The following is a 20,979-nucleotide window of genomic DNA, read 5'->3' as shown; positions in this document are numbered from 1 at the left end:
CCGTTCTTGTTTTTTAATTAATGGCATCCTTCTCAAGTATATATGTTATTTAATGTTCTCTTTTTTTCAGATGTTATAATAATTTATTTTATTGTGAATTAGGTTTTGGCAGACTCTAGAAACTCACAGTTACTATATATAAAATAAGAGTTTGCTCTGTACATTGCTCAGAATTTAAAAAGAATGTTATTTCTGTCCACATTCCACAGTAAGAAGGAAATGCACTTTTTAATTTTCCGTTGTCTCTGTATGTATGTATGTATGTATGTATGTATGTGCATCACGGGGAAATTGCTGAAGAGAACTTATTGAAAATCAGTTTGTAAATTCGGGGAATGTGGCACTACAATTTAGGCAATAAATAATTTTATCCACTCTGAGTGAAATGATAGATTAGGGGAAGACCTAAATTGTTATTCTGAAATATGTTATCAGTGGTCGTGTCTAAGATTACTACATGTCCATATTTATAAATTTAAAAAAATCCACAGCGTATTTCCCATCATTCAACCTGGACAGGAATGGAATGTATGAAGCCCCCATCAAGTGGCAAGGATAGGAATTGTGCCGGCTGCAGAAGCCTGTCGCACTCCTCTGGGGCAATGATTAATGAATGAAAAATGAAATGATATTGGAGAGTGTTGCTGTAATGGATTATGACATTGAAAACCGGAGTACCTATCCTGCCTCAGCTTTGTCCAGCACAAATCTCACGTGGAGTGACCGGGATTTGAACCACGCAACTCAGCGGTGAGAAGCCGGTGCGCTGCCACCTTATCCAAAGAGGCTACATATCCATATTTATATAGAATTAAATTTCTGATCGTTTATATCTAATACATTTTTGTCATACCGGCTATGTGATAGCAGATGTTCATGAATTTCGATTTTTGTTGCCGAGTCCATATCAATGCCGAACCATAAGAAAATAGGTGAAGAGAATTTAATGAAATTTGGTATGTAAATTCGGGGGAAAAGGCAGTACAGTCTAGGTTATAAATAATTTGATTTGTGCTGGATGAAATGGTAGTTTATGGGAAGGTGCCTAAATTTTAATTTTTAATTGTCTATGTTACTGGTCCTCTCAAAGTACGAAATAACACAATTTGTAGAGATTTCAGTACTGCATCATTTGTCTTCTACAGTTTTACTGTACTAACTATGGTAATTAAATTGATGAATTTAGACTTTGTTGCTTAGTTCATATCAACACTAAACATTACTAACGTGGAAATATTAAAAATAGTGTTAATTAACAATGGTTTTTGTCATGAATACCTTAACCCTTTGAGCACCGCGTGCTATTATGGTTTTCCTACCGCTGAACGCCAAGGCTAGTTTCCGTTTTTTTGCAAGCTTTCGTTTGATCACTCACAAGTCAGCTGTTATTGTAGGTTGAAACTTGAAATTTTCGTTATTATTTTACTAATATGATTGCCTATACAAATAAAGCCTTACTCAGTTTATTTATGACCATTAGTAAATATTTGTCAGCCAAAAGCCAAAAGTATTAATTAAAAATAAAACAAAATGTAAGTTTAGCAATAAAATTTAGCTAGAACAAAAATTTTTTTATACATCGTGAACATATTTATTGAATAGTACAACCTGTTATGAAGCTATATTGAAACTTTCATTAATTTTGTACCTAAAACAAATCTGCAGTAAAAATAATTAATTTACATAATAAAATGAGCCAAAAATACAAGTCTAATAACACTCGTTTGGTTTATGTCAATATTAATGAAATACGGTTCAAACTCCTTTTACATAACACTTACATAACATACTACAAATAATAATAATAATAATAATAATAATAATAATAATAATAAAATTCAGTATATTTTCCAAGACCTCTCAAACACCTTTATGTTTTTTTATTATCTATAAGTTTCATCTCCGTATTGATTTTATTCACAATATAAAGTCTAAAAGTCTCCACCTTATCAATACATTTATTACACACTATCACTCACAGTACCGGTTTCGACAACACCCACATATATCCGATAACGAACATTTTCAAGAAACGAAATGTAAAAATAGCTTACAGAACCACACAGAACAATGCTAATATCCTATGTTACGAAGGTATCCGTGGAAGGCAGAGGTGAAGGAAGGTGCGGGCTAGAATGGGTTTAACTACAAGGCCACAAGATGAATTTAAAATTTCAATAAAGGTTATATTTTCAAAATATCAAAACGTGACAAGATTTAACAAAGAGCTTTAGACTTCAACAAAAACAGCGAGTCAAACAGTAACCAACCATCCGGTCCAAGACCAAGAAAACAGTTTTCCACTAGGTGAAATAACAATGAAAGGCAGGTACAAATATAATTTTACCAGTACAGGGATTTTTTACAAGCTTTTGGGCTTCGAGCCCCACTTTCACAATCCTTGAGCTATTAGCCCAACTTTACCAAGGTACAAATTTGAACTAAGGGGCAGAAAACCCCATCATACCAAGGAGCACTTGCTCCTAATTACCATGTTAAGCCTCCAAGGGGCACTCAGAGATCAAATAATGAAAGAGCAAACCGGCTCACACTTACTCACGCCCTTTGAGGGCAGCCTCAGCTTTTACAATCACTTGCCATACAGGCACGACTTACAAATTTAAACAGGGGTATCTCTTACCCAAGCTACTGGGCCTTAATGGAAAAAATACTAGGTTAATAAAAACGGCCCAAAACGCAAAAGGAATGGAGGCGTGAATTGGCACTCCCAAAAACACATTTTAAAACCTAAGTGGCGCTAGGCCGATTACACAGGGGCTAATCCCAAGCTAGGGAGGTGACTCGTATGAGAAAACTTCAACACTTTAAGGAAGAGAAGAAACGGTTATGAAAACGTAGTCACCTCAACTTCAAAATGAAGGGGAGCCCGAGAGGGTAAAGCACTCTCTGTCCCCGAATTACAGTTCTAGTTATGTAAAGTTTTTACAAGGATTGAAAAGGCTTACATATTTATAGGTTACATATTAGAGGTTTCGAAACTTCCCCGCGAGTTAAACTGCTGAGCTAGCAAGAAATAAAGGTGTTAAAAGGCCATTACCTTGTTGAAGAGCTGCTGCCTGAAGAACGAGGCGCTTCCCGCCCCCTGCTACATATTCACACACCGAGAAAGATGTTATACGAGTGGCCCGGAGACAAGAAAATCAGCAGTTTTTATACCCTCGTGGAAAGTTTGAGACCTTTGGTAAATGATGACAACCCACCCTCAAACTTTTATTGGCTACAGTACACAGTTACATACAAAATTTGAGAAGAAAGCCCCGATTGGCCAAAAATTAGTTACAGAAATTCCTGATTGGCTACGTTCAAAACAAGCAGAAAGAAAGGATTAATATTGCCAACCCACAAATGACAGAACAAAATTTAGTAAAGAGAAAACTTATGAATACAAAATTTCTCCAAGAAAGTTCATTCCTTCACACCAGAGTGCATTATCATAGTTTTTGGTAGAGACATCTGTTAGAGAATGTTCACACTTCTTGATCAATGAAAAACAAAAGCAAATCAAAAACACACAGTGGCATCTTCTGATAAACAGTAGAGTTAGTTCAGTTGTTAAAGTTCAGGGTTTCTCCAGTAGAGAGGTAGGTTAAGGCGGAACATTCAAATAGACGGCGTATAGGTGCACCAACCGGTACATCCTATACAACTCCAAATCCATCAACAATAACAATAAATACAGTCAGTCAGGAGTCTATCGTATGAAGTGCAATAACTGTGAAGCCAGCTACATTGGACGTACTGGGATGAACTTTCAGATACGTTACAATGAACATATCAACGCAATAAAACAGTCATTTCTCAGGTATGGGCCAACATATTGAAGAATTCAAACATAAATTTACAAACATTGAAAATGATATGTAAATTCTAAGCACCAACCCCAAGAGCACCTTACTCAATATAATGGAAGAATTTTATATCAACCTTGACCAATATACCAATCCAAGCTTTAATTTAAACGAAATTACGGACAAAGTCAATATTATTTTCTATGCAGTTATCCCTTTCTTAAAAAACAATTACCTAAATAGAATCAAAAAGCATGACCCGATACATATAAAAGAACCACCAGAAGACATCTCCCACTCCAGTCCCGCTTCCCCAACAGCCGCTCCTCCTACCCCTCCGCAGCCACAAGCAGCAACTCCTGACAAACACGCAACGGTACTCGACATGCTGCCGTATAATACACACCAAGTGTCAACAGCTATGTAAGTACACGCACACCCATTTTACTTCAAATACTAATCCAGCAGACGCAACATCTCTCACACTTTTTCTACTTACGGATAATACATTTCCACAACAAAGTGAAGAGGAGCTTTTACGCTAAAACATGACATGTCCAGAACACAATGACACTTGATGAAATCAATAATATTAATTAAAGGAAGCACGTCACTGTAAACAACTTCCACTTTCAGAACCCGCATCTCACCATCAACTCAATTTTAGCATAAATTAGACATCACAAAGTCTCGCATCGAAAACTATCTAATTTTATATAATATTCATGTCACTTCAGACCATTACACCACCAATAAATGAACAATGTGATCACACAACATAGTGTATATACAATACGCCGCAAGTACCAACTTGCACCAAATTGTTTTATCTATTTAGTTAAAAGTTTTAATGTAAAAATAGATACTTCAAACATATTGTACATCCAATAATACTAAGTTTTAAATTTTATATTGATTGGTAACATTTGTAAAATGATAATGTCTTCCCATATTATGACATATCTATAATCCAACAATGTACTTTTAACATATGTTAAGTTTTTTAAACTATATCAGTCACTATAGACGGTTTGTCAAAACCAAAACAATGTAATGACTATGTAACATTCCTATGTGATGTTTTTAAACTGCATGTTGTGATCGTCAGCTGAGGATGACCCTCAGAGTGTCGAAACCGGTACTGTGAGTGATAGTGTGTAATAAATGTATTGATAAGGTGGAGACTTATAGACTTTATATTGTACACTTACGTTTTGTCAAGGAGAGTGGATATATAATCATTTTCACAGCAATAAAAAAAATGGCGTATGGCTTTTAGTGCCAGGAGTGTCCGAGGACAGGTTCTGCTCGCCAGGTGCAGGTCTTTCGATTTGACACTTGTAGGTGACCTGCACGTCATGATGAGGATGAAATGATAATGAAGGCAACACATACACCCAGACCCCGTGCAAGCGAAATTAACCAATGATGGTTAAAATTCCCGACCCTGCCGGGTGACCAAAGGCTAGCACGCTAACCATTTAGGCATGGAACCGGACTTCACAGCAATAAATCAACAAGTAAGAGATCGAGAGCAACTAGACTCAGAGCTGACAAGGTACACGGCGAGACTGCTAGTGTTGTTGCCGCGCCAAGTAAAGCGCGCCAATAAATATGCCTGCTCATTGGACTGATATACTGAAACAAAGGCCTTGAAAATAAAAGAGGCTGTTTATTGCAAAAATAGTAAGTTTTTAACTATTTTGGGAAGTTCTGAAAGAAAATCACTGTTACTTTTAATAATAAAAATAAATACTGAACGTCCTTTTGAAAGGACGTCGGCAGTTTTCAGATGGAAACCAAATGGCTTTCAAAAGGACGTTGGCGCTCAGAGGATTAAGGTGTAAAACCTTTATTGTTAAGTTGATTATAAAAAAAAAATCTGTAAAGGAATGGTCGCTTGAAGAATAACGCAAGTGGAAGTCATGAAATAAGGACTAATGTCGGATTTTTTTATTATGGGGATGAGTTTAGGCATTAATGACAAATAAACCGACAGGCCTATTTCAAAATGAGTTATACCAATATTTTCCTTGTTTTATTCTGCATTAGAGTGTGTAAGACAAATTGTTTGTGAAGTTCATTAATTACTTATTATTTGTGGTTGCAATAAATATTGTCTGGGTTTCTGGCTTCTTCTCTAGGAACTGCTCACTTAAGAATATATACATGGAAAACTACTTGTCTGATGATAATGAAATTTTCATATGTTATAGTCACATGTATTCGTATTATATTACTCCAGTTACAATGTTTTTCATAATACCAATATAAAGGTCCGTTATTGGACATTATAAATTTTCCGGCTAACTCATACCTGGTTGCCTGTTTTTCGCCCTCGTGTGCTAAGTTGGGCTCGTCAGTTGGGACTTAGCACACCTCGCAAGCCGGAAAATTTATAATGTCCAATAACGGACCTTTATATTGGTATTATAAATTTACTCATTCAGGACAAATATTTCAGGTTCCATATGGGAATCAACATCTATGTCATACAATGTTTTTCAACCACCCCGAAAAGAGTTCTTGTAATTTTTCTAAAGCAACTTTTTCTCAGCCCAGGATAAACGTAGAACAGGAAACCTGGGCTTGTTATGAAGCACTCAGTCATGGTTATTTGATATTGCAACCACTGTAACCGTACAGTTTTATATGAATTTATGAAGAGTAATATTGATGGGAAGTTGTGTGTGTGCTGAAGCATGCTATTAATGGCAAACTGGGTGCCAAAATCGGGTACAGGGTTGCCGCATACACTCGCCCTGGACAATTGTAAAATGGAATGCACCTGACCTCGGTTTGTCCGCATGTAAACAGACTGTGGGATGGGTTTAAAGCAATTGTTGAGGAATGTGAAAACAGGTTTGTACCTTTAAAGGTTGTAACTATTTGATGAATACTGATAAATAAAATCATGAATAAAAATATATAAATAAAATTACTCAAAAACTTACTAAATTAATAAACAGAATTAACTGAAATGTCCGAAGTATGGGCGCCAGAGTTCACCAGAATGAATCCCTCGAATTTTGATAGAGCATGATAAACTTTATATCCCAAGGCGTGTACATAATACTGCGTACTGGTACATCTGCTGCAGGCCTTACCTAACCTCCTGAAAACAGCTAAATATGTAGGAACTGCACCTAGGTTCGTCATTAACTCCACTGATTCTGGAATTGCTAACTATATTCTTAACAAAATCCGTGCATGAGCACCTCAGCAACACACAAAATTATACATATAATACACACACAAAACATTGCTGGAAGACTCCATATTTACAACAACAACAATAATGAAAACAGTGGGAAAACGAAAGCGAGAACTAAACCACCATTTGTAGATAGTCCGATGAACCATGTACATATATGTAGATAAATACCCTTCACTGTCTCTGTATCAATACTACTTGCCGATTCTTAAAATCGGTACTTATAACATCACACAGATACTGTACCTCGTAATACTGTGTTCACAGACTTTAACACTTGTTGTAAAGATATATATACATTTTAGCAACACACGCCTGTCGATCCTCAACATAAGTTATGGAAATTCTGAGATAGCTTTCACCAACATATACTGCCAGACCTCCACAAGTACTACAACACTTAATGCGTACGCCCTCCACAATTTGTTGATCAGCCACTTTCCATGAACATAACAAGACTACGCTCCACGAACGTTTGAAGTCCAGTCCATTGCAGCTGTGTCACTCCAGTACCGTGTATCAGCCCCACTTCCTTCCCGTACAGTGTGTCAGTTGTGTTTCTCTTCCGTAGTGATTCCCTGGTTCCCGCCGTTTGATCAACCTTTATAGATATCAGCATTCCCCTTCCTCTCAGATAATACGTCTGGATTGGTCCTTGCCAGACAATCATGAGTGATGCTTATGTCAAGACCATGCCCTGAACTACTTCTTGCTCCCAAGACAATAACAAATTCTGGGGTATATTACATGAGTCATCAAACTTTCCTAGTGCAACAACATCAACAAACACATCTCATCAGACACTGGGATATCCGCATGAGTCATACGAATTACCAGAGTCCAAGATAGCAATGTTTTCCCAGTACAAAACAAATTACTCATACCTACATATGTGGATATCTCCCAGCTTACAAATATAAATGACAAAATATACAAATGAAATACAGATAATAAAAATAATAATAATAATAATAATAATAAATCGAATACTGACAATAATATCTCTAACTTCTATATACAGTGCGAGGGTGTGAGATATGTACTATCACAAGGTGGTAAGAAATGGTAAAGACCCACCTTATTATAATAGAGAAATAAAGAGACTAAGAAGGAGGTGCAGACTGGAAAGAAATAGTTAGAAATGGCTGTGGAAGTAAGGAGAAATTGAAGGAACTTACTAGGAAATTGAATCTGGCAAAGAGGGCAGCTAAGGACAACATGATGGCAAGCATAATTGGCAGTTATACAAATTTTAGTGTTAAATGGAAGGGTGTGTACAGGTATTTTAAGGCAGAAACAGGTTCCAAGAAGGACATTCCAGGAATAATTAATGAACAAGGGGAGTGTGTATGTGAGGATCTTCAAAAGGCAGAAGTATTCAGTCAGCAGTATGTAAAGATTGTTGGTTACGAGGATAATTTCCAGATAGAGGAGGAGACTAATGCTAAAGAAGTATTAAAATTTACATATGATAACAATGACATTTACAATAAGATACAAAAGTTGAAAACTAGAAAAGTGGCTGGAATTGATATGATTTCTGGGGATATACTAAAGACAATGGGTTGGGATATAGTATACATCAAAGAAAGGACAATAAGTTCCACCTTTTCAATACTATATATTGTGTGAAAGTTTTACGTTACAGTTAAAACATCACAACTTTTGTACATTCGGAACACCATTCGACTAAATGTTTACCTTTTTAATGCGTCAAACATGGCTACATAACTTCAATGAATTGACTGGTCAAAAAGTTAAAATATTACAGATTTAAGCCTACAATCAAATTTCACTATAGGCCCTAATTATATATTACAAGAACAAAATTCTTTTAACAAATTAACCTTTTAATTAGAAATATTAAGGTGTACATCTCAAAGAATAATGACCATTCCCATTTTACTTACCTTTTATTTGTATATATATACACTATTTTAATCATATAATGTATATTCTTAATCCACCATTGTAATCACACCATAAGAATCATGATTTATACTTGTCTTTGTTTAATTATTCTCGGCTGATGATGACAGGGAATCTGTCGAAACCGGTACCGAATGTACAAAAGTTGTGATGTTTTAACTGTAATGTAAAACTTTCACACAATATATAGTATTGAAAAGGTGGAACTTATTGTCCTTTCTTTGATGTAAATCTTGTTTCAATACGGAACCTAAATATGAAATTCTTAACGTTAAATTGGGATATAGTACCATATCTGAAGTACTTATTTGATTATTGTTTGCTTGAAGGAGCTATACCAAATGAATGGAGAGTTGCTATAGTAGCCCCTGTGTATAAAGGAAAGGGTGATAGACATAAAGCTGAAAATTACAGGCCAGTAAGTTTGACATGCGTTGCATGTAAGCTTTGGGAAGGCATTCTTTCTGATTATATTAGACATGTTTGTGAAATTAATAACTGGTTTGATAGAAGGCAGTTTGGTTTTAGGAAAGGTTATTCCACTGAAGCCAAGTTGTAAGATTCCAGCAAAATATAGGAGATATCTTGGATTCAGGAGGTCAAATGGTCTGTATTGCGATTGACCTGTGTAAAGCACTGGATAGGGTGGTTCATGGGAGACTACTGGCAAAAATGAGTACAATTGGACTAGACAAAAGAGTGAGTGAATGGATTGCTATATTTCTAGAAATAGATCTCAGAGAATTAGAGTACGCGGAGCTTTATCTGACCCTGTAATAATTAAGAGGTGTATTGCTCAGGGCAGTATTATTGGACCTTTATGTTTTCTTATAAATATAAATTATATGTGTAAAGAAGTGGAATCAGATGTAAGGCTTTTTGCAAATGATGTTATTCTGTATAGAGTAATAAATAAGTTACAAGATTTTGAGCAACTGCAACGTGACCTCGAAAATGTTGTGAGATGGACAGCAGGCAATGGTATGTTGATAATCGGGGTTAAGTCAGGTTGTGAGTTTCACAAATAGGAAAAGTCCTCTCAGTTTTAATTGCTGCGTTGACAGGGTGAAAGTTCCTTTTGGGGATCATTATAAGTGTCTAGGTGTTAATATAAGGAAAGATCTTTGTTGGGGTAATCACATAAATGGGATTGTAAATACAGGGTACAGATCTCTGCACATGGTTATGAAGGTGTTTGGGGGTTTTGCTAAGGATGTAAAGAAGAGGGCATATAAGTCTCTGGTAAGACCCCAACTAGATGGTTCCAGAGTATGGGACCCTCACCGGGATTACCTGATTCAAGAACTGGAAAAAATCTAAAGAAAAGCAGCTTGATTTGTTCCGGGTGATTTCCGACAAAAGAGTAGTGTTACAAAAATGTTGCGAAGTTTGAGCTGAAAAGAATTGGGAAATAAGTGGTATGTTCCGAGGTGTCAGCGGAGAGATGGCGTGGAATGACATTAGTAGAAGAATAAGTTTGGATGGTGTCTTTAAAATTAGGAAAGATCACAATATGAGGGTAATGTTGGAATTCAAGAGGACAAATTGGGGCAAATATTCATTTATAGGAAGTTGAGTTAGGGATTGGAATAACTTACCAAGGGAGATGTTCAATAAATTTCCAATTTCTTTGAAATCATTTAAGAAAAGGCTAGGAAAACAACAGATAGGTAATCTGCCACCTGGGCGACTGCCCTGAGTGCAGAGCAGTATTGATTGATTGATTGATTGATTGATTGATTGATTGATTGATTGATTGATTGATTGATTGATTGATTGATTGTAATTTTCAGTCCTGTGTCCAGCACGTTAGCCACATCGCTTCCAGATACGTCTGAGACTACCGTTGTCAAAGGGCGAATTCGCAATGGTTTTGAATGCTATTTGTTTCCTTCAAAGTGAGGGGGAGAAAAGTAGCAGACACAGGTTTCCTGTGTACCAGAAAGTGGCAGATTATCTTGGATTATCGCTCTCATCAGTGAGGAGGCAGGATCCACTTCAATGGCGAATTATATATATATCATCTAGGTCAAGAAAGAAGCCGTGTTTGAGGCCGGGGTGTTCGAAAATCCATTTTGGTAATTTTATTTTGGCCACAATACGAAGAAATATTCAGGATACTTGAATAAAGCATTCCCCGCAATTAAAATATTTAAATATTGTATAAACATGTAAATAATAAAAAATGTAAATAACCCTTATAAAAATTGTTGGTGTTAGATTTCTAAATTAGGAATTCAATCATTTGTAAACCTGCAATTGAACACCTGAGGTCCTTATGAGAAAAGGTGATGGGAAGTGGAATTTGTACGAGGAAGTAAAATCAAAGGTTGAAAATAAACAAAAAGCGGTGTTCGTTGCATGCTGTATTTACTACTGAATGCAGCTGTACCCGATTTCACCACCCCGTCTGCTGCTAATCGCACGGTCCAGTAAACACACGATTTCCTATCAATATTACTCTTCATAAATTCAGTATTACACTGTGCGGTTACAGTGGTTGTAGTTTCCGATAACTACGGCTGAGTGCTTCGAAACAAGCCCATTTTTTTTTGTTCTATGTGAATTCTGGACTGAGAAACGTTGCTGTAGAAAAATAAGAACTTTCTTTGGGGTGGTTGAAAAAAATTGTATCTTGGGTATTATACTGCAAATATATGTGGCTATAGCATATAAAAGTTTCATTACGTTGAGATAAGTGGTTTTCGATGTGTATATTTTTTAGTGAGCGGTTCCTAGAGAAGAAGCCAAAAACCTGGACAATATTTGCTTCAACCACAAATAATTAATGAGCTTTGAAAACAATTTGTCTTGTACACTCTAATACAGAATGAAGCGGGAGAAATTTTGGTATAACTCATTTTGCAATAGGCCTATCGGTTCGTTAGTAATTAATGCGTAAACTAGTGTGTCCACAATAAAAAAAATTGACAGTAACTCTGTTTGTGTTAGATGCCCTTAGTATCACAGAGTCATAAGAAAACTAAATGTGAATGCCTACAATATTGAAAGCTCATAAAACTGTTGAACAGTGACATTATATTGACCATTGTTTGTTGTGATGGGATTTGTCCCTTCTACTGCCTTCATCTTCGATAGATGGGATTACTGCTGCATCCCGAGTAAATCATCATGCCTGAATATTGGCAGAAAGTAGTTGGCTAGTTAGATAACTTTGCACTTGCTATATGATTGTCCCTTCAACAATGGGTACTACAGCTAGTGTATATATAAATTTGAATAGCTGTATGATTTTTAGATTTTAACTATTGATTTTCTTTGTTATTTTAGCATGTATTTATATTGTGTTTTTTATATTGCAGGCTAAAGGAGAAAAAAGGAACAAAACCAAAAGGTGAAGAAGATATGCAAAGTGATGCTCAAAATGTTGTAACTCATGAAGATTCTGAGGTAGAACAAATTAGAATTGAAAAGGAGATTCTTCGTAAGCAACAAGAAGCAACAAAGAAGGCAAAGGAGTTGGCAAAAATTGCTATGGGCTTCCGTGCTGTACCTCTTGGTACTGATCGTTTATTCAGGAGGTACTGGACATTTTCATCACTTCCGGGCCTATTCATGGAACACCGTGGTGATAGTATAGAATTTTTGTCATCTAGTGCAAGTTATAAGTTGAGCTCTGCTCCAGTAAGTGACATTGGGGAAAACCCAGCAAGTAGTGACAAAGAGAATGATGATAGTGCAAGCTGTAAAAGTCGTTTGAGTAATAGCCCCTCAAAGAAGATGTTAGCGGAAAATAATTCAACTCCCTCTTTGACTTCTGAGAAGTTAGGTGTAGTAGTGCAGTCCACTAACAAAAGTGAGAGAGATCCAAAAGGTGTCCATCTCCACCAGGATGTGGTGTCAACAACAAGCCGTGAGTTCCCTGCATCCAGAGAGCCTGTGTGGTCATTTTGTTGCAAGGAAGAAGACTTCCATTTGCTTGTGGAGAGACTTAATGCCATAGGAATCAGGGAAGGTCCACTTCGTCAAGTCCTACAAAAAGAGAAGGAGAGAATCTTAGAAAGTGTCCAGTCTTGCCCTGCCTACAAGTTGAATCCAGCTTATGTAAGTAACCTTCCTTTACTGCTGGTAGAAGTGAATTTCTTGCTGCTTAGGGAAATTCTCAAAGTAGCTTCTTCGGTTTCCTTGTCATATGTAGTTCAAATTCCATCTGTGTTCGTAGTTGTGCATAAGTTCTGTTACTATAATAGTGAAGCAAGTGTAATTTATTAGGTTGGCACTTTTATAGTAGTATTTATATATTAGGTTGGCTCCTCCATTGTAGTGTTCGAAACAAAGTAACATTGTAATCAGAATTCCTGGAGAGGAAGGAGTAGAAGATCAGTCGTCCCACAGCCCACATGGAATTTTGAGTGTATTGCTGCGATTGCATTATAGAAATGTAACAAAACTCCAGAGAAGATTTTTAACCTACTGTGTCTGCTGTAAACAACAAGTACATTTGTACATGGATTCATTGAACTATACGAGATTTCCTGTATCAATGTTCGGACTGGAAATGGTTTGTGACAGGAAATAAGGACATCATCAGCCATAAAAGCCGTTGCTGAAAGAACTGGAAGAAATCCATTCTGCAAGCAATGAATCATTGCCAGGGAAATGAGAAGATGTCACAGATGATGCCATGCATTATTAAAGAGGAACATAGATTTGATTAAGTGATTAATGGTTTATTTATCCTGGCATTATTGTGGCCAGGTAATTTTCTCTTGCATCTGACAAGATTTATATACTACTAAGATCAGTTTGTTTGCTATGAAATATAAGTATGTGTATATAATGAACTATTCAAAAATATATTCATAGATCTTTATTATAGACTGGCCCTTCAGCATTTAGTCTACAAGCCTCTACTGCCCTCTTCTTTGCAACTAGCTCTCTGGTCTTGTTTTCTTCCACACCTCCCATTTTGCCTTGTGGGTGAGGCGTTGTGACTCACGATAATTCAGCCATGTAGCTGATGAAACAACACTCTGCTATTCTTCTGTCAAAAGCCTTCAGTGTGGTTTCTCGGAGAGAACTTTTCAAGAATCCATTCACCACATTGATCCTAGTGTGAGGTACTTGGTATGATCCGCTGAGACACCATGCACAACAGACAAACGTTCATCTGAATTTGGTTCAGAATCAGCCTGATCCTTCAATGAGCTTTCCCAGGTGTCCTCAGAATTTTTTTTCAACACTGCATTTTGAAACTTTCTCTCCGTGCACAATCCCATTGTAGGATGGTCCACATTTCTGCACCATACAAGAGAACTGAGAAGGCTAGAGATTCATACACCTCTTGTTAAATCATTAAATCTAAGTAATCAGAGTCGCCTCTGTCTCCTTCTGATTAGCCCGCCGTCCATGGCAGAGTCTGTTATTCTCCTAGGTAATGAATCCTTCTCATGAGTACACTCTTGCTATTGTTCCCATGTGCATACCCGCCATCTTTCCCGATTTAGGCGGGAGACATCCGATTTTCGACAGTTTTTCCCGCCTCCCGATTATTCTATTATTTCTCCCGATTTTAGCTTATTTTTGGTGAACTTCAAACATTTGTTTTCAAATTCCGCCATTTCATCTTTTTTACGCCAGTGACCGGAAGTCCTTCGCTCATTGGCCGCTTTCAAATGAAATATCCAAGTTTATTAATGCGAGAAATGTGCGTGAATGAGCAATGTTTATTCAAACCTGTATATCGATTGTCAGTCTCTCCCTCTCGTGTGCTATATTCGTGTTCGTTCACATCAGACTAGTCGATTCCATTTTCTTTGGTCGATTCTAGAGGCTAGTCGCTAGATATTGAGTCTTTCTTAGTAATTTAGTGACAGAATTTCAATGATAATGACTAGAGACTTTTCTAGAGATTTAAGAGCCATTTGGAGACAATTCTGACTAATTTTAATTTATCTCAATGTTAATAAAATAAGAGTTTTGTCTGTACATTGCTCAGAATTTAGAAAGAATGATATTTCCGTACCGGTCGTGACCATAGTAAGAAGGGGAAATGCACGTTTTTATTTTCCGTAATTTCTGTCTGTCGGTATGTACGTACGCACGCTCAACACGAGAAAACGGCTGAAGAGAATTTAATGAAAATTGGTATATAACGTCGGGGAATAAGTCACTACAATCTAGGCCATAAATAATTTTATTCACGCTGAGTGAAATGGTAGTTTAGGGGAAGGCCTAAAACTTAATTCTCAAATATTTGTTATTATTGGCTCTGTCGATAAAAACTACATAAATAAAGTTATATATTATTAAATTTCCTATCATTTATGTCTTATACATTATTACCAACCAGCTGTGATAACAGATATATTCATGAATTTGGAATTTTTTTTGTTAAGTCCGTATCAGCGCCGAGGTACGAAAAAAATGGGTGAACGGAATTTTATGTAAAGTCGAGGATCAAGGAACTACAGTCTACGCTGTAAATAATTGTATTCACCCTGTTCGAAATGGTAGTTTAGGGATAAGTGCAAAAAAATTTGATTTTCAATTACCAATCTCACTGGTCATATTGAAAATTACTACATAACAAAAGTTATAGAGAATACCATTTCTGATTATGTCTTATTCAGTTTTACCGTACCAACTATAATAATATTGGTGCTGATGGTGATTAAATTTTGAAGATTATTATAGGAATGAGAAAAATGTCATGAAGGAACGATCGCTTGAATAACAACACAAGAGGGAGTCATGAAAGAGAGTATAACTCACTTTACATTAGATGCTCTAATATCACAGATTCGGAAGAAAACTAAATGTGAAGGCCTCCAATATAGAAAGCTCATAAAATTGATCAAAAATAACATTACATTGACCAATGTTTGTTGTGATGGTCTTTTTATTATAAGATTTAATTCTTAATTTACTAGATCTCTTTGTATTGGCTATTAAAAATAACACTTGTAACATACTTCGTATTTACGTACATAACATGAGAATTGTAACGTGTAATGTACTGTAGTACTCTTCGCTAAAAGTGAGAAAATGTGCTGTTTTCATTTTATCAAATATTTCATATGACAGCATCGCTTTTAATTGCGACATTGATACTGGTGTCATTGTAATGACCTATGTTGACTTCAGTTGGGAAAACTGTAAGGACAGTCTTTCTGAGAATTCCGTAGTGAAGCACGGGTACGTCAGCTAGTTATTTGATCCAAATAGCATTGCACATTGCATAATCGTGCGGGCGCTTAATGCAATATATTAATCTATGCATTTGCTAACTAAAGGCATCTAAGTGTATGACTGATTCACACATGTGGAGTATGAGTTCATACTATTTTTGGTAGGCTTATCATAGACCAATAATCTCTTCCTCTTCCTCTTCTTCTTCTTCCTCTTCTTCCTCTTCTTTTATTCATGGGGCCTCTAAATATTAGTTCCTAATCAGCGTCAACCTCTAAGATCTTGGGCTACCATGCTTATCCTTCATTCCCACCTAGATATACCTGCTCCCTTCGCAAGGCTGCAGGTTGCTGTTATTGGGTCTTCTTGGATTTTTTTCTCTCTCTTCACCTGGTAATCCTAGAGTGGAGCGTCTGATTCTACCCAGCGCCTCTCATTCGAAAAGTATTATTATCTAGGTATTAAACGGTTTTTCAAAGTTGTACTTTGGTATCATATGGTCAGAAGGCATGTGTAGAACTTCCTGTGTTAAATTTACAGTGTCCTAGATTGGGTCTTTGTGTATTGCAGCATTCTGATTGTGCCAGTCTATATGAACTCATTCTAGCCTCTCCTTTTATAAAGCAGCATAGTGATGGGAGGTCTGGTAAAGTATTCAATGCTTTTGTCGGTGTAGTTCTCTTAGCCCCAAGTATGGCTATGCATGCCATTCTCTGTAGGCTATCCGATCTAATACTGACTTTTCCTTGGCTTACTTTCTGCCACCAGATGATTGCAGCATAGGCCATCAACAGTCTAATGATCATTGTATATACCCACATTACCATTTATGGTCTTAGACCCCATGTCTTTCTGATGGCTCTTTTACATGGATACAAAAAGTTCTTGGCCCGGGTTGTGTTCCCTTCTATATGTGGATACCTAGGTGCAGTGCCTGTTCTTCCATATATATATCTTGCCCAAAGAGCTTCAGTGATCTCTTTCCCTCTAATTTTCTCCTTCTTATAAAAGGGGCAGAGTTATCTTGTTCGGGTTGACTGATAGTTGTTCTTCCTGACACCAGTTCTCCACAAGGTTAAGTGATCTGTGCGTGAGGTCCTGGATAACACTCATCTCCTTACCTCTTACGACAATCACTAGGTCATCTGCGTATCCTTGTGTATAAAAACCTTGTACGCTGAGCATAGCTATGATTTTGTTCACCACGAGGCTCCACAGCAGAGGAGAAAGAACTCCTCCCTGAGCACAGCCTCGGGTGGCCCTAACTGTCAGAGTTTCTTCAAACAGGGTTGCTTTTATCTTGATTTAATCTATTTGACGACGGTTTTACTCACCTTGCTATTTTCCAATGCTTTGATCATAGAGTCATAGGTTTTATTGCTGAAGGCTCCTTCTATATCTAGAAATGTCGCCAGTGCAATTTCTTTATATTCTAGTCTTTACTCTAGTTTACAAACCAACTGGTGGAGTGTTACTTTAGTGGATCTGCCAGATCTACTGATTTTCATGTAGAGTTCAGTTGCATACTCTTCTGATATATTTATCCAGAATTTTCTCCATTGCTTTCAGCATGAAGGAGGTTGAACATAATGGTATGTATGCTTTGGGACCGATCATCTCGCTCACATACTTCCTGTGAGGGAATAGAGATGTGTAATTTTTAGCCTTGTAGCCTCGTAAAGCAACAGTCGGGCTTTGAGGCAATAAGTGTTATATCATAAATAATAATAATATAAATATATCGTGGTACTGTATTTCCTGCACCTGGAAATGATATATTTATATTATTATTATTTATGATATAACACTTATTGCCTCAAAGCCCGACTGTTGCTTTACGAGGCTACAAGGCTAAAAATTACACATCTCTATTCCCTCACAGGAAGTATGTGAGCGAGATGATCGGTCCCAAAGCATACATACCATTATGTTCAACCTCCTTCATGCTGAAAGCAATGGAGAAAATTCTGGATAAATATATCAGAAGAGTATGCAAATGAACTCAACATTACATGAAAATCAGTTTGCATGTAGATCTGGCAGATTTAGGAAATGAAGTCTTAAAGGAAGTAGATGAATATTGTTACTTGGGTAGTAAAATAACTAACGATGGCAGAAGTAAGGAGGACATAAAATGCAGACTAGCACAAGCAAGGAAGAGCTTTCTTAAGAAAAGAAATTTGCTCACTTCAAACATTGATATAGGAATTAGAAAGATGTTTTTGAAGACTTTCGTGTGGAGCGTGGCATTGTATGGAAGTGAAACATGGACGATAACTAGCTCAGAAAGAAAGAGAATAGAAGCTTTTGAAATGTGGTGTTACAGAAGAATGCTGAAGGTGAGATGGATAGATCGAATCATGAATGAAGAGATACTGAATCGAATCGGTGAGAGGAGATCAGTTTGGCTAAATTTGACGAGAAGAAGAGTTAGAATGATAGGACACATCTTAAGACACCCAGGACTTGTTCAGTTGGTTTTTGAAGGAAGTGTATGGGGTAAGAACGGTAGGGGTAGACCAAGGTATGAATATGACAAGCAGATTAGAGCAGATGTAGGATGCAATAGTTACGTAGAAATGAAAAGGATAGCACAGGATAGGGTGGCAGGGAGAGCTGCATCAAACCAGTCTATGGACTGATTACTCAAACAACAACAGTACTGTATTGCGCAAGACATGTAGAACAAGCAGTTTTGACCAATTGTATCTCCTGATTTCTCCTGAATTTCATATAAAAATCTCCTGATTTTTTGGTTTTGTAAAGTTGGCAGGTATGCGTGTGTTTATACCAGCAATCATTTTCGCTATATTCATGTCAGTTACTTCCTACTTATGAATAAGAAATATGGAGTCCACACAGCTTTCTTTCTTGTACAGCAGAGAGCTTTGTCTGAAATCACTCTTCTTTTGTTTTTTACAATATACTGTCGATCACAACTGCGAGTTCACTGTTGCTTTACCTTCGCTGCACCTTGATTCAATTTCATGTAGCATTCACAATCCTGTATCAATACACGTGCTAAATACTTTAATACTTTCGTTGATCCACATGTTGTACTTTCATATTCCCTACCTGTCATTCAATCCTCAGAGGGTTCTTCCGTAGTTATAACATATTTTTTCTCAGAAATGCTAATTTTCATAACATTATCACGTTTTTGTTTTTTCCTCCCAAGTTCCATGATTGCAGGCTTTCAGCACTGTCTGCCATTATGACTAAATTGGCAGCCCAGGTCAAACTTCTTACTACATTTCCCTCTAAAGCAATCCCCTTCCCCCTTGCAATTTTATACCTTTCACTATAGGATCTGTCTACTCTATGAACAGCGAAGTTGAAGGATTACAGCCTTGTCTAACCCCTGTAACTTCTTTGAACCATGAACTCATCCTACCATCAATTCTCATTGGAATTGGATTGTCACTATAGATGCCTTTGATTGCTTGTAATGAAGTAGCCTATCAGCCTGGCTATCATATTTCCCGGTGTACTCGATCATGATTATGGCTTCTCTACATCTATGATATATAAGCTTAACTGTCTATGCCTCTTCTGGCATTTTTCAATTACAGTGTTTCTCTGAATCAAGGATCATGATTTTTTCCCCTCAGAATTTCATGTGAAAAATCAAGGGTTGTCTTGCATACATGATGTTAACAGTAATGAACACCACTGCCAACTACTACTGTAACAACTCTGCTTCCCTTCACTCCCCGTGCACACACACAAAACTTGACTGCCGACATCCGCGTCTTTATTATACGTTACTAGCTGCAGCAGCTGGTTGTACAGTGCACCTGTGTAACATCACTGGTTCTTGGAAACTTAAGAAGACAGAATAACATTCTACTAGCCTTTACAAAAACGTATCTCAAGTCCACATCAAAACGTTAGGCCTACTGTCTTGAGCTAATTGCAAGGGCGACCATAACGTACTTCCAAGCCGAAGCTGCGCAGGAAATGTCATTCAAATTGGAATATCAAGGATGCGACCCTTCAAATTCTTAGAAAGGCCATGGTTAGTCAACGACAGAGTTATAACGCGTCTACTGTACCTAACTGTTAATGAAAGTAACCATTTTGTAGACAGCAGAAATATTTTAATGATGGATTGTCGTATTATGGAGACACGTGGAACAGGTATTGCCAACAAATTTTCAACAGGCCTATATTATATTATGATGCCAATTTTAAGTTAATGTTTATTAAACACGCATAAATGAAGAATAATTACATGGCCACGAGAAAGTACGGCATAACTAAAGCCAGTTTTGGATGTTAGCGTGAAGACAGCTATAAAAATTTGTACTGTATAAAATAAAAAAATATATAAAAAATGCATTCATTGGCCTCCAACAAGGATGCTTTGCAGAAGTCAAAGATAAAATTGTCAGGTACGTGCACAAAAAATGCACGGGCAGAATGGCCATGTAGGATGCTAAAAGGTTTGTTTTGTCACCTATTCATTACATATAAATTTTGCAATTTAGGAATTTATTATTGATTCCACTTGAGACATGTTTCGCCCTTCATTGAGGGCATCATCAGTCAAATTATCTCCTCAAGGCAAAAATCAGGTACCTGCTTAGTAGTTGACATGCACAAATTAATACCTATTATTAATACACATTACAAAATTAAGTATGAGAAACAGTTGTACATTAGTGATGGTTGAACATATAGGTTTATAGAATAAGAAGTCAGCACCAATGCGTAAAATTAAAATAGTAGAGTTCGGCAGTGGTGCTCTGGAGAACAGTTGACGCAATCATAGGAAAATACAAAGTTTTAAAAATATTTACATTATAACAATCAGGGGAGAAAGGGTGTAGTGCTCGGCGTCAATGTTTGTAACCAAAAATTAATGTCAATGGT

General features: G+C 36.8%; 1 protein-coding gene across 2 annotated transcripts in view; it reads left to right on the top strand.

The window, feature by feature from the left end:
* Positions 1-20,979, top strand: part of Acf (ATP-dependent chromatin assembly factor large subunit) — a 711,969-nt gene that overhangs the window by 363,497 nt on the left and 327,493 nt on the right. For both annotated transcript variants that reach the window (XR_011017808.1, XM_068226116.1), the window contains exon 13: positions 12,276-13,017. Coding sequence is in view for 1 of the 2 variants with exons in the window: in XM_068226116.1 (XP_068082217.1) it covers positions 12,276-13,017 (742 nt within the window). In the remaining variant the exon portion in view is untranslated. The remainder of the gene's footprint in view (positions 1-12,275; positions 13,018-20,979) is intronic.

The sequence above is a fragment of the Anabrus simplex genome, chromosome 2 (assembly GCF_040414725.1).
Source record: "Anabrus simplex isolate iqAnaSimp1 chromosome 2, ASM4041472v1, whole genome shotgun sequence".
Classification (NCBI taxonomy): Eukaryota; Metazoa; Arthropoda; class Insecta; order Orthoptera; family Tettigoniidae; genus Anabrus; species Anabrus simplex.
This window is presented reverse-complemented; position numbering and strand designations above follow the sequence as displayed.